This window comes from Poecilia formosa, unplaced genomic scaffold, assembly GCF_000485575.1.
Source record: "Poecilia formosa unplaced genomic scaffold, Poecilia_formosa-5.1.2 Scaffold253, whole genome shotgun sequence".
NCBI classification, from domain to species: Eukaryota; Metazoa; Chordata; class Actinopteri; order Cyprinodontiformes; family Poeciliidae; genus Poecilia; species Poecilia formosa.
In genome coordinates, this window is record NW_006800192.1 from 810,755 (window position 1) to 824,561 (window position 13,807).

The window sequence follows — 13,807 nt, forward strand, 5'->3', positions numbered from 1 at the left end:
ATTATTATTATTATTATTATTATTATTATTATTATTATTATTATTATTATAGTAAATTGCAGATTGGTCCTTGTTAGTAGGCAGCATTCTCTGTTCACTAACTCTCTGCAGATGTTGTCTGAGCTTCTCCTACTGTTTTTATGCCTTCTTCGTTCCCCTTGTGGGAAAGTTTTCGTATTTAGCTGCTTGAGTCCAATATTGTGTGCATTGCATTCACACGAGGAAGTGATTTATGGGAATATCATCTTGTAGTGTACTAAAACGCATGGTGTTTAAAGAGAAGTCAGCTCTCCCAGTCCCCTCTCCTGATAATGTTGCTGTTAACCTTTCTCTTCTTTTTTTCTTTCCTCACAGAAAAACTCTATAACTCCATAGGACGGGAGCTGCGGAGGGCACTTTTTTCGCTGAAGCAGATTTTTCAGGTAATTCTTCAGTATTTGTTAGTTCTTTGACAGTGCATTGAGAATGTATTCACACCTCTTGAGATTTTCCACACACAATTGGCCATTTTTGCCACCATACGTTTTAGGTTGTTTTATTCAAATTGTGTGCCGTTTTATATATTTTTACAAGCAAAAATTTGCCATTGCTTATTTATTCAGTCCCTTCTACTTTTAATGCCGTTAGAGGAAATTTAGTGGAACCAGTTGCCTTCAGAAGTCATCAATTAAAATTAGGTAGTCTAATTAAAATTAGGTAGGTAATTAGGTAGGTAATTAGGTAAAATTAGGTAGGTAATTTAATCTCAGTATAAATGCGGTTGATCGATTAAACCCTCTGAGGTTTGGTTGAGAACGAAACATCTCACAATGCAATAATGTTCAATATGTCATCTGAAAATGGAAAGACTATGGGTCAATAGCAAACCAAGGAAGACATCACCAGGTGTTTAAAATGTCTGGTGACTTTAAGTGTCTCATGACACTTAAAGTCACTTAAATTGTTGAGCGTTATTCAACAAAGAAGCCACAAAGGGTTCAGGGAACTCCGATGGATCGGATCAGATAGGGCAGTCCTGTGGAAGACACAGCAAACGTGTTAACGACAGAGATCTGGTGAGATGAGACAAAAATTGAACTCAATTAACTCGCATGCAAACACTGTGTGACAGAAAAATAAAACCCTGAACACACCATCAACCAAGGCCTCATGGTGTGAGGATGCTTTTTTTTCAGCAGGACAAGAAAAAAACTGGACAGAGTTGATAAGAGTTTGAAGGTGAACCTTCAAGCTAGGTTAGACTTTCACCTTGAGGCAAAACAACAACATCCAGAGCTAGAATGGTCCATCCATGTACTCAAAGGCCAGGCCTAAGTCCTACTGGGAAAAATATACTTTATGTTTATGGCTGTCTCCATTCACTCCGACTGCACATGAGTTATGTTGTGAAGAAGAATGGACTAGATGTGCAGAGGTAGGACAGACATTCCTAAAAGACTTGCAGCTGCAGTTGCAGGCAAAATAGATCTTTCAAAGTATTCAATCAGGGATGGAATAGGAAAGTACGGAATGCTTTTACAAGTTATTTGAAGAAACAAGAATTAAATTAAAAGCTATTTATCTGATTTTCTCCCACTTCACAATTGTGCACTACTTTGTGTAGATCTATCACACATAAAATCCCAGTGAAACATGTTTTCTGGCTTTAATCTGACAAAAATCTGAAAAAAGTTCTTTGCAAAGCACAGTTAGAACATTTCCCTTTAACTTAAATCTCGCAGGATCCCATCGCCGTCCACAGCGCTTCGCGTTTGCAATTTTTGCAGCGGTTCGTGCTCACCCATTAAAATGCAAGAGATATATGTGGTGTGAAAACATTATTCAGTGAACACTCACACTTGGAAACAGTACTGCTTTTGTAAGGCAGAGTTGTGCTGCTGAGAGTCTGCCTTCGTGGCAGCTGCGGACCTTTTGAGGTCTGGTTACGATATGGGAACAAAAGCAACAGACGCTTCGACTGCACCGGAATAGATCAGAATGCCTCAAGTTTCCTCGCTATGGTTACCTCCATCGAATATCCGAGGGATGTTATTAACGCTCGTGAAATCCGCTCATTTCAGAAATGATGTGCATATGTCTGTTTCTTCAGTGGACTTCTGTATATTTGGAGTCTGTACCAAGTGACTGCAGTCTCCGTCGGTGATATATGGTAAAGATGTTCTGGAAGCACTTAGACCTGCTCCAGGGACGCAAGAAGCACTGACCACCCCGCAGTGTTTATTGCTACCTTCCTCCCCTTCCCATCTGAACAGTAGAATGTATAAGAAAGCGATAAATCCTGCAGAAAACCTGATGCTGGGTCTTAAATAATGCAGTCACCAACAGGTGTGAGAAACACAGGTGGTTTTACCATCAGTAACAAAATACAAGCTAAGTTTGCGATGTGAAACCGAAACGGATCCAATTCAACCAGCTGCCTTAGTTATTGTATGTGTTGTACATATATATATATATCTTGATACCTGTGTAGGGTCTGGTTCAAAATAGTGTTCTTGGTCACCCTGTTTTACACCACACACGCAAATTTGAACTGAAAATGTTTCTTTTTTTTATCAATATAAAGTGTTTATTAATATGCAAATAATTGCAATTGCTACAATTGCAATTAAACTCAACTTTTGTTGCATAGGCTTTTATTTTCGAGTGTTACAGTAAATGGGATTCATTTTTTTTAGAATTCCTCTCGTAAAAAAACCTGAAAGTAAGCCGTGTATTATTTTCCATCGTCTACACTTTTATACACTACTTTGTGCTGGTGCGTCACTTAAAATCCCAATACTATAGTGACTGTGAAAAAGAGGGTAATTTATGTCCACTGGCTGAAATCTATGTCTATGCAGACATATTGTGACTGATAAATAACTCATCTTGAATAGCTTCCTTTTTTCCTTGTTCTTTCTTTTCAGGATGACAAAGATTTGGTTCACGAATTTGTGGTAGCTGAAGGACTGACGTGTTTGATCAAAGTGGGCGCTGAAGCGGACCAGAACTACCAGAATTACATCCTCAGGGGTACGTACACCAGTAAACTAACGATGCTCCTTCCTCTTACCTCGCCACGAGGATGTTTCTAATCAGCCCTGTAACAACTTTTTCTTTCCATAAACCCATCAAGAGCCACATGTGTGTATATAAACTATGTAAATTGATGATTGTGCTTGATGACCCTCTTGCACAGACACACACACACACGCAGAGTTAAAGCACATAAACACACTCGAGTGTGTGCTGCAGATACCGTGGTTCGGTTAGACCAAATGTAGCAGCTGCCTAATTTATGGCTCCCATGATGGGGAGGTGAAAGATAATTTGTGCGGAGGCTGAAGAGGTGAAGGACACCCTGTCCGTGGATACTTGAAGACCACAGCTTTCATTCTAAAGTCACTACCATTTAACAGCCTGCTGTGAAAAAAGCAGGTCACACATGCTTAAGTGTCTAATAAAGTTCTGCCAGGATATTACAGATCATAAAACTAATTCCACTTTGCCTTCTCTCTCTTTCTTTCCGTCTCTCCATTTATTGTATTTGTCTTTCTTTTATTGTCACTTTTTTGTCATGATTACGCTGATCTTTTAGACTGTGCTTCATTAACTATGTAGGTTTGATATTGGCTTAATATGAGCTTATGCCAAATGTTTTCCATCACATGGGTCAGACACCTTTCACAGTGTTTTTCACCCCCGTGTTGCACATTTCACTTAAATGCGATACCCGCAAGTTTATTAGAGCTATTTTACAGCCCACACATTATTGATACTCTTTTGTCTGCTACCTGTAGGATAGTATATACATTTATTTTATTTTATTTTATGTGAAATATGCTATTATGTTGTGATAATGATAAATACTTCCTACATATATCATAGTTCTTTCAGACAAATTTGAAACAGATGAAATTGTGCTGGCAGCTTAACCTTTATGAAAAGAAAAGAAAAAAACGGGGGGATTTGAAACTGGTCTCAAAAATTCTGATCAATTCATCTCAATTATTCTCAGTTCATCTCATGACCCGGGCTGCCTCTCCAGAATCGGATCTGAAATGGTTCAGGCTTCATCTGAGTTGGCTCACGTTCAGACTCATAAATCATAGCGGGCAAAATGACACAAAACACGATGGAGGATGAAAACAGCTGGCTTTTGGAAACTAACTTATCCACAAACACAAGTTATTACTGAAGTTTGGCTGAAGATTGTGAGACCACCTTCCTTTGGGCTATTCAAAGAAAAAAAAAGTGAAACATCTTGTCACATTCCAACCAAACGTTAATATGCTGTTCTGGGATTTTATGTGACAGTCCAACAAAAATAGTCCATAACAAGTCCGTAGCAAAATCAGACATTATTTTCATATTTTTACAAATAAAAACCTGGAAAGCATCCTATGCATTTAATTTCCTACCCATATGTAAACTTCTGTAAGTTTCTAACCCTAACTAACTTCTAAAGTTTACTTTAGAAGAAACTTTAATCCAAATGCATTTACTGTACTCTCAGTATTAATACAGTCATGAAATGAAGGTCTAGGGACTTTCTTAATGAACTTTAGAGAAGAAGCAGCGTGGCGTAGCACCTTAAGTGAACACCATGGTAAGGAAAGCATTAATCACAGACAAAGCTATTAGGCTCATGTAACTCTGGAAGAGGTGCAGAAATCCAAAATATAGGTCGAATAATCTGTTGACAGGACAACTGTTTAGGTACTCTTTTATGGAAGAGTGTCAGGACTCCCAGAAAGACACAGAAGAAGGAGATGCTCTGGACAGACGAAACCAGGACAGAACCTTTTAGCCTGTATCCAAATCCCTTTAATATCTGGAAACTTTCTTGGAAGAAAACCTGCAAGATACTAGAAACTAGGGAAGAGGCTCACCTTCCAAGGAAAAGGTCAAGGAAAACAACCCTGAACATAAAGAGGAACAATGAAATGGTTTAGATCAATGCAGGCCCTCAGAGGCCTGCATGTTTTTGTTCTTTACTAGCTTAACACATCTGAAACAAATAATCAATTGGTGGTTCATTATCAGGCCTCTGTAGATATCTGACAAACTGAGTAGGTTGTCGGACCATTTGAAACAGCTATATTGGAGCAGAGGCACATCTGAAGTCGGGAGAACACCGACCCTTAATGACTGGAGCCGGACACCCGTGGTTTGGATTAAAACACATTTGCATTTCTGCAAAACTTTTAGATAATTCATCACATAAAATCCCAGTAGAGTACATTAAGCAACACCAGTAAAGCGACTAGATGTTTTTAAAGTTCAAAGGGTATACGTAATTTTTCACGGTGCTGTATTCTACTCAGTCTGTTGCTATTGTTTTATGTCTTCACCACAGACTGCTGTTTTCCGTATGTTTCTCTACATCACTATGAGAAACACTCTCCCTTAAGAATTTTTAAACTGTTTCAACTCTTGACCTAATTTCTGCTGACAAGCTGAGGAAATGTGGAGCATAGTAGATCACCCTCCCTCTGTGGGGTGTTATTTGGAGAACACAAGCTGAGTTTGAGCTGGGACCCACATGCACGAGTCAGAAACGCATGTAGATCTGACTGCTCTGCTGTCGATGACTTCCAAGAGCAGCTAAGTCAGAGGGATTCTCTACAGGGTCAGGGGAGTAAATTAGTCGTCTTAACTTTTCGCACGTGCACAGTGAGGCATGAGAGGAGAGAAATCGCTGTATGGTATCAAATACTGGTCACCTTTAATGTGGGTGTTTGTTCTGCAATGTCTTTCAAGTTGAGCCTTGGGGGAAAAAAAAAAAAAAGAGGATAAGCGAAGAAAATGCAGTCTTGAACCCATCTGTCTGGTGTGCATTAAAAAACTTTCCCGACAAAACAATCTTGCTCTCTTCCATGAAGCTCCTTCAATCTTACGGATCTTTTGTAGTTAGAAACGACACACAGACACACATGCACACATGCACACCAGTCTGCTCTCCTTTTACAAGAACAGGTTCCCAGTCTTAAATCTGTGAGAGATTCTATGCAATCCACACTTTTCCCCCTTCTTCACATTTTTTTTTCTTTTTGTTTTTTCTGTTCTTTCTTTTTTATGTTATTTTGTCTTGGGAAAGCCCCCTGGAGATGTCTGTGGCTAGTTAGTGCTCACACAGACCTTTACATGGCCCCTCACACCTGGCAGAGGCCTTCAAAACCTGGGCTTAGCTCTTGAAGACCTGAACTTTTTGGGGGCTCAGGAGAGAGTTTGCGCGCCTTTATCATCTCACCAGAAGTAAGGGTGTGAGGTCACTCTTTCAGAGGTGCCAATGCCATCTGGTTCTCCTGTAAACTTTGTAATTAGTTATGAAACCCAGAGACGCCTCATTTGGATCACTCAGTCCTCATTTGCGGTAAAACACGTAGTCTCTGCTTTGCGTCCCTGAAAAAAGATGTGGAAACAGCCTTAAAATAGATTCGTATTTTAATGTGGTAGCATCATCGTTTATTGAAGAGATTTCATCATCCCATGTTTAGAAGTTACACGCTACAGAGAGGAATCGTCTCACCTGGAGACTCCAATGGAACTTTGGTCAGAGATTAAAACTGAGCTTTTTCAGCAACAAACATTTCAAATGTCCGGTGCAAAGTAAAGAATGACATTTTGTGGGCCTGTTTCTCCTCCAATGTTCCTTGGAGCCTTGCTAAAGTGCATAACGGCATGATGATTTTTTTCTTTTTTCTTTTTTTTTTTTTAATATTAGGGAAAAAAATCACATGAAAAACTGCTAGTGCCTCCTAATAAAAAACTGAAAATGAGTCGTCACGACTGGGTCTCTCACCGAGATGATCAGCCAAAACATGTGGCCATATGGGCTGCAGAGATCCACATATTCAGGGAAGGAATCTTGTTGATGGGACAACTATTAGATCCTTTTGGAAGTGCAGCAGGAAGAATCCCTGAGAAGCTCTACTTGCAGCTGGACAAAGCAAACACTTGGAAGGAGCTGCTCTGATCAGATAACACCAAAAGAAACTTGGTGATGGCAGCATCTAAATCCAACTGCAAAGTTTTGACATGTGGAGTTTGAATACAAAATGCATGGCACATTTAAAAAAAGCCATGTTTCATTTTCCTACTTACTTCATGACGGTTTGTCACATAACATACCAGTAAAACACATTTAAGTTTTTGGTTGTAACATGACGAAATGTTCAAGGTTCTTAAATTGGAATCATTTTGCAAGGCAAGTCACTGCATCCACACCTGCCTTTGTGCCATTCTGTCTTTTCCATTTGTGTTACGGTACCAAATGTACTGTGTTTTCAGGGTAACCTATCACTGTTGACAGCCCAGTAAGTGCTTTCACAGCTTTAAAATAAAAGCAACCTGTGCAAAGGGTCAGCTAGGTTTCAGCAGGAAGCTTAAAGTTTTTGACTGTGGTGAGAAAAATAAGCCTTATGGTACTAATTACCAAGAACAAAACAAGGAGATGGGCTGGAAGAGCCGGATAACAGCGTTTCTTCCTGAATCTTTGTTCCATTGGCCCAATTCATAAGGACACAAACATAATAACAACAACAACCATGTTTAATTGGTTTCTATAAAAACAGGAGTGACTGAGGGGGAAAAAAAAGGGTAGATTAAAGAAGCACTAGTTACAATGGACTTGAAGCAATTATTCTCTTCTTTGAAATGCTCGTTGTTGACATTCTTCATTTTAAGTTGTGTTTTTAGCTATGCTTTCCCGAACAAAGCCTGTGCCACTTCGGTTTGCATGCGTTTGTTGACAAAGCGCCTGCTGTCTTAAATCTGCAGTGGAAACAAATTAAAAGAAAAGATTAGCTTTTTTAAAACACGGGAATTTAGAGAAGCTGCCGCCTTTCTTTTACTCTCGTAGTGCAGTGAAAAACAATTTTCTGGGAGGATTTTTTTTTTCTGTTTTTTTGCGTTTATGTTCCATGTAAATATTTCAGATCATCAAATACACTTTTAAGATAGACAAACACAACAAGAGAAACTATAAAACTCAGTTGCCATTAAGAGAAATGTAGCCCACGCTTCTTTGCAGAATTATTTTAATTCAGCCATATTGGATGTTTTTTTTTAGCATAAACACTCTGTTTAATGTCATACCATATCAGGTAATTCAGATCCAAATTGCACTTTAACTAGGCCAAACCAAAACATTCAATTTGCTGGACATTCTCCTTCAGGATTTTCTGCAGCAGAATTGATCCTTCCATCAGCATGGCAAGTCATCCTGGTGCTGAAGCAGCCAAACAGCCCATCACATGTTCAGACGGGTTTAATTTAAATGCTTTCTTGATTCTGCAGTTAGCAGCCCTGGGCGCAACTTGTGAAATCGAACCACAAAAACTGTTTATTGATAGTTAATTCATTACATCACAACGGTGACAATTATATATTTTTTTTATATCATGCTAGGTTGGTGTGTATCACTTTTTTCACCCAAAAAATTCAATTATTTTTTGAAAACCTTTTTGTATAAACTCAGATTATCTTTGTCTGCTATTAGTATTTGATTGATAATCTGAAACACATAAGTGTGCCAAAAAAAAAAAAAAAAAGAAATCCGTTTTGGGTCAAATACTTTCACAGCTTTGAACCGGAGCGATCTTGGATACATTTTTGGAAAACATGTCCATAAATTGTCATGCCGAGGAGGCCATATCTCATCTGCTGCTTTACACTGTACTGCAAATGTAGTATTTATAGCTTTAACAGATAGGACTTGTGTTGTGAACAAGCCAGATCCAGAAGTATAACTATGAAATAATTTATGGCCATATTTTTCATTTTTATGCTTTTATCTCATCCTGTCTTCTTCGCTCCTGTGAGGTGTGTATATTTCTCTCTCTCCCTCTGCTGCTGCTACTGTTTTAAGATCTCCTGTTTCTGATGACACGGCTGTTCTATCATGGCTGTGATTTCCTACTTTGTGACTGGAGGTTTGCAGAGAAGCATCGATGTGGACTGTGTTCCAGTCGAGTGTTTCATTGCCTCCTAAAACGTTTGGGATGTGGATCTCTGTTCCCAGCAACGCATCCCGGTCTCGCCTTTGGCCAGAGATATTCACAGGCAGCCATGTCTGCTAAACTTTGAGTGCATGTAAAAACATCAGACTAGATATGTTTTATTCTTTTTTGTTGTTGTTGTTGTTGTTGCTGTTTGTCTGTGCCGGGACATAGTGCTTCAAACTGTACATGTGGCATGTCACTGAGGTTGAGGAGTGACACAGCTGCGCTTTGCTTTTTCATCCCTGTGCCAAGATTGTGTGCGATCTAAAAGTTCACAGTAAACAAACAATTTTTCTTCTCTCCTACAAATAGTAGCTGAACCAGCTGTGTTTTCTTTTTTTTTTCTTTTTTTTTCTGTTTTACCTCTTTTGTGCTGAGATGTCTAAAGAAACCCAGCAAAAATCACAGTTTGTCACATGTTCCATGTTAATACTCAACAGATAAACTGAACTAAGATTACAGGCTGGCTTCGAATGTGTACAGATGAATGTGATCATGTGAAAAAAAAACAGCACATTTTTCCAGTATACCGTTACATACTAGAGGGTCTTTTTAGTGCTCTTAATTTAGAATCTGGATCATTGTTTTGACTACCTCGCTTTGAGTGAAAACCCAGGCACAGTTGAGGTAACAGAGGCGTTGGAAGCCGTTCTTGGAAACAGCGCGTATTGCGTTGTCTGGCTGTGTTATAGGTCGTCTGCTCTGGAGGGGAAACCTTTACGATGTCCCATCGTCTGGATAAACAATTCCATTCGGTCTGAGCTGTTCCGTGTGGATTTCGTGCAAATGTGTAGGTACGGATACGTGCTGAGGTTTTTACTACGATCAGTTACTTGTTTTTTTGTGATTAGGCTGGGCCGACGGTAAGGGAGAAGATAAGTTCACCAGATATGCTGAGAAGAACAAGGCCGAGGTCTCCTGCCAGGCTCTCATTGTGGTACTAGAAGCATAACTTTTCTGGAGGTTTCATGCAGGTTTTTCACCCAGTCTTTTGCAGATTTTTTGCATACATTTAAAACTCCTGAATACCTCAGTCTTGACCTAAAGAGTCCATGTTGCTCTGTTTTGACTGACAATGCTTCGTACCAGATTGGACCCCCTTTTGTTTTCAGAGCTGGCTTAATTCTTTATGGCACAGACTCAACAAGTTGTTTGAAATGTTCCCTCAGAGATACATATCGACATGTAACATTACAAAGCTGCAGTATATTTGTTGGCTGTACATCTGTGATATGAATCTCTTGTTCCAGCACATTAAAGATTCATTCAGGTTTGTTGACTGTGGAAGGAGCACTGTAAAACAAAACATTCTGTTTAATAAGAGAGTTCAAGTGAACGTAACTTAATTCTTATCATCTTGTTGTTTGTACTCATCTTGAGCAAGCGATGTGAACTTTTGGATAAAAAATGCTCGATAACGTAATCTATTAAAGTTGAGGTAACGCATAAAATGTTAAGTTATTTGAAAGTGATGATGATTTTGGACTGCAAAGGGTTAACTCTTATTGCCCTGGACTCTTTTTTTTTGTTTGTTTTTTGTTTTTTTGGAGGAATCGTCTTGAATGACCATGAAAACAGAGTTGAAATCTTCAGTCCAATTTAATAAAGCCAAATAAGTGATAACATTGTTTTGGACAAATAGTTTACCGTTATAGCGCTGGTCCATCACCATGCTTCTTATGGGAAACAGAGAAGATGGCACCGGACAACAGTTTCCGGTTCCTTTTCTAGGCCTCTGTCTTAGTTACGCCCTGTGGAGTCATTTCCTTAACCTTACACGTGTGTATGCGTGTGTGTACATGTGTGTACATGAGCTTATGAGCTTCATAACACACTTAAAGTTAAGGACGTGCCCAGACGTAACTCCATTTCAGCTCAAGCTAACCTGCAAACTGAAGAGAAAGTTTTGAACATTTGCGCAACCAATTTCGCTGATGAAGAATAAAATATTCACTAATGACGCCACGTTTCTTTAACATGTGTGGGTTGACAAAATAATGCTTCTGTTGGTGATGTGGGCAGAAAAAAGGAATTTGAATAACACTTAAGCTTAAAAATATAGTTTACCATGGAGAAGTTTATAGTGTCAAGATGTCTTTGCTATTTTGTTTATGTGCAGCTAAACAAAATTTATCAAGTTATTTGAAGTTTTCAATACTTAAATCACACAATATAACTTTATTTCTTTTTATATGTTGCAATAATTTATTCTTTTGAGGCAATTGATTTATATGTGACAGCAGGGATGGGCCAACAAGGAATCGCACAATGCATTGCGCCACCAGCAGCAGCAGCTTATTAAAGCACTTTTTTTGTTTGCTTTAAGATGTTTAGGGTGAAAACGTAGACTCCAACGCTTCATCTGTGTCGTGGGTTCATCAAGACTGAGGCTACTTTCAGAACATTACCGCTCTTATTAACCAGTTTTTTAGCATTTGCATTTGGATAAATGAAACTGGACCATGAGTGAGTTTTATGTTCATTTTTATGAGCACCCTGCTCTGTTTCTGCTTTTTTGTCAAAGATTGAGTTGAAAAATAAATAAAAAGCAGAATGCTGAGACTGTTTCAAGCAAGCATCTTCTCTCTATACAGTTTCTCGTTAAAAAAAATGGTTTTGCTTGTTTGATTACCACATACTCAGATTTATTAAGTTGATTTAAGTTACGGTCACTAAAATTGCACAAGTTAGTTGAGTTGTGTAAATTTAAGATGTAGTTTCACATACTAACATTTTTAAGTTTGGAAAACTTAATTCTTTTGAGGCAACAAGTTTACAAATTTTTTAAAGTAATATCCACTTATTCCTTTTTACAGTGAAGGAACTCGCCATTTTAAGAACCAGTTTGAGATGGTTTGAGCTGTATGAAAAAGCGCATGTTTTCTCATCTTTCCCATTTTGAACAGTGACTTGGAGAAACATATCACTTTGTACTATCATATTTATACTCCAGGAAAACTACTTGTAAGCTTCCTTGATGCTCTTATCAACTTTTACAAGTAAATTAAAAATAAAATAAATGTGGAAATATGATTTTTTTTTTTGTTTTGTTTTTCAGCAAGTTTGACTTTTAAAATAAAACTTCGGCTTCATGCAATAAAATATTCATTTTATAGCTTCTAAGTTTATAGTTTTTCTCGTAAAAGGTACCTGTCTGTTAATTTTCTCCCCTGGGCTGACAGGAAGGACTCCATTCGGAAAGAGGAAATTTAGTTTCTCATGGTTTCAGCTGTTGACGTCCCAACTCTCAGCGGTGCACCGCCTATATTTTTCTTTCCTTCCAGCGTTATTCTTTGGGTAAATTGAATAAACTTTTTTGAAAACTGATTTTATTTATTTTATTTTATTTATTTTTATTTTATTTACCCTAATTGTAGGGCTTGTCTCACTGATATCCAACATCTGATTTACAAGAAAGACCTGCTTCAATAGAAACAAAAGCAAAATTACAAGCACGGCAACAAAACAAGCAATTAATAAACTTGACTCCATTAAATAAACTAACCAAACATGAGCTAAAAGCAAGCGCAAAATTGACAAAAACGTTGCTACATTAAAATTAACAAATATGCTGTAGTTTAGCTTATAATTACAGTATTTATTACTCCCTTGTTGTATATTTATTAACACTAAAACAAAAGAGTACATGTGTTTGTGCTCGAATATAAAGCTTATTTATGCCACTCCCACTGAATCACACCACAGTGGCCCTCATATGAGCAAAAAGCTTGCATCTGGACCCAGTTCAGCCCCACCTGCCTGACCTATATTCTGCCTCCCCTTAGTTTTCTCCCTGGATCTGTAGATATCTTCCAAACTCAACAAACCCACTGGCTGGGGAATTCCAGTTCCTTTTCAGAGCCTGGTTTTACTGTGAAACCATTCAGAATAGAACTATTTCATGATAAGTCTTTTTAGGTTCTATTAATACATCAAGCTTTTACTTCAGTATCACCATCATTTCGAGCAACAATATACATGCTGCCGTTAACACAACATCCAAAGCGCAGAATCTTTTGAATGAGCTTTACATCAGATTCACATTGGGATTCATGCATGTGACCAAAATCAGAATCACATCACAATCCCCTCAAGAGTGGTAAGAGTTTATCACAGCTCATCCTTCAGTTCACTTTACAAGTGGGTGGATGTGATGCAGTTTGCCAAAGTCTGTCCTGTTTGGATGGAATGCAGAAGCTCATTTGTTGGCAAAGAGCCCAGCTGTTCATTGTTCATTTATTTCTTTATTTTCTTTGCAACATTTATCATTTGTTTAGGACAATAACACCTCTACATTTGCAACTATTTATAACAGAGGGGATAGAAGTAGACAAAGTAGTATTTAAAAATCTTTTTCCTCCCCTCTTTTTTTTACTAATCTGCCCTCCTCTGCGCTGCCGTTCATGATGTTTGCGGTGCTTACTCAGCCAAATATCAGAGAGCCTTTCTTGCTTTACTTAATGCTAATGTCCCATTAGCTCTGTTTGTTTGTCTCCGGGGATTGTGTTTGTGATTAGGGGCCTACACCAAATTTTATCGGATGCCAAATACATGCACGCCTGAAAATGAAAGTATCCCCCAGTTGTTTTACTTTATGGGGCTCAGTGCAAGTCTGGCAGACGGCACGGTGACTGAAATTGCTCTGGCAGAGGCACTTTGTCTGGCTCTAATGGTCTGGGTGATTAGCTGACTAACAAATAGAAGGCAGTCCACAACCGTGTCTTAATCCAGATCATATACAATAAGAGCCGAGCTGTAAACCTGTCTTTTTATGGCCCTCAGATGCTAAATCAGACCTTAGCCTGGAGGCATTGAACGCAGTG

General features: G+C 38.5%; 1 protein-coding gene across 4 annotated transcripts in view; it reads left to right on the forward strand.

Annotated features, from left to right (window-relative positions):
- The window catches only part of fhod3b (formin homology 2 domain containing 3b), a 91,586-nt gene that overhangs the window by 54,400 nt on the left and 23,379 nt on the right, over window positions 1-13,807 (forward strand). For all 4 annotated transcript variants that reach the window (XM_016680688.1, XM_016680689.1, XM_007570005.2 and 1 more), the window contains exons 4-5: window positions 355-422; window positions 2,907-3,012. In XM_016680688.1, the coding sequence (XP_016536174.1) occupies window positions 355-422; window positions 2,907-3,012 (174 nt within the window). The remainder of the gene's footprint in view (window positions 1-354; window positions 423-2,906; window positions 3,013-13,807) is intronic.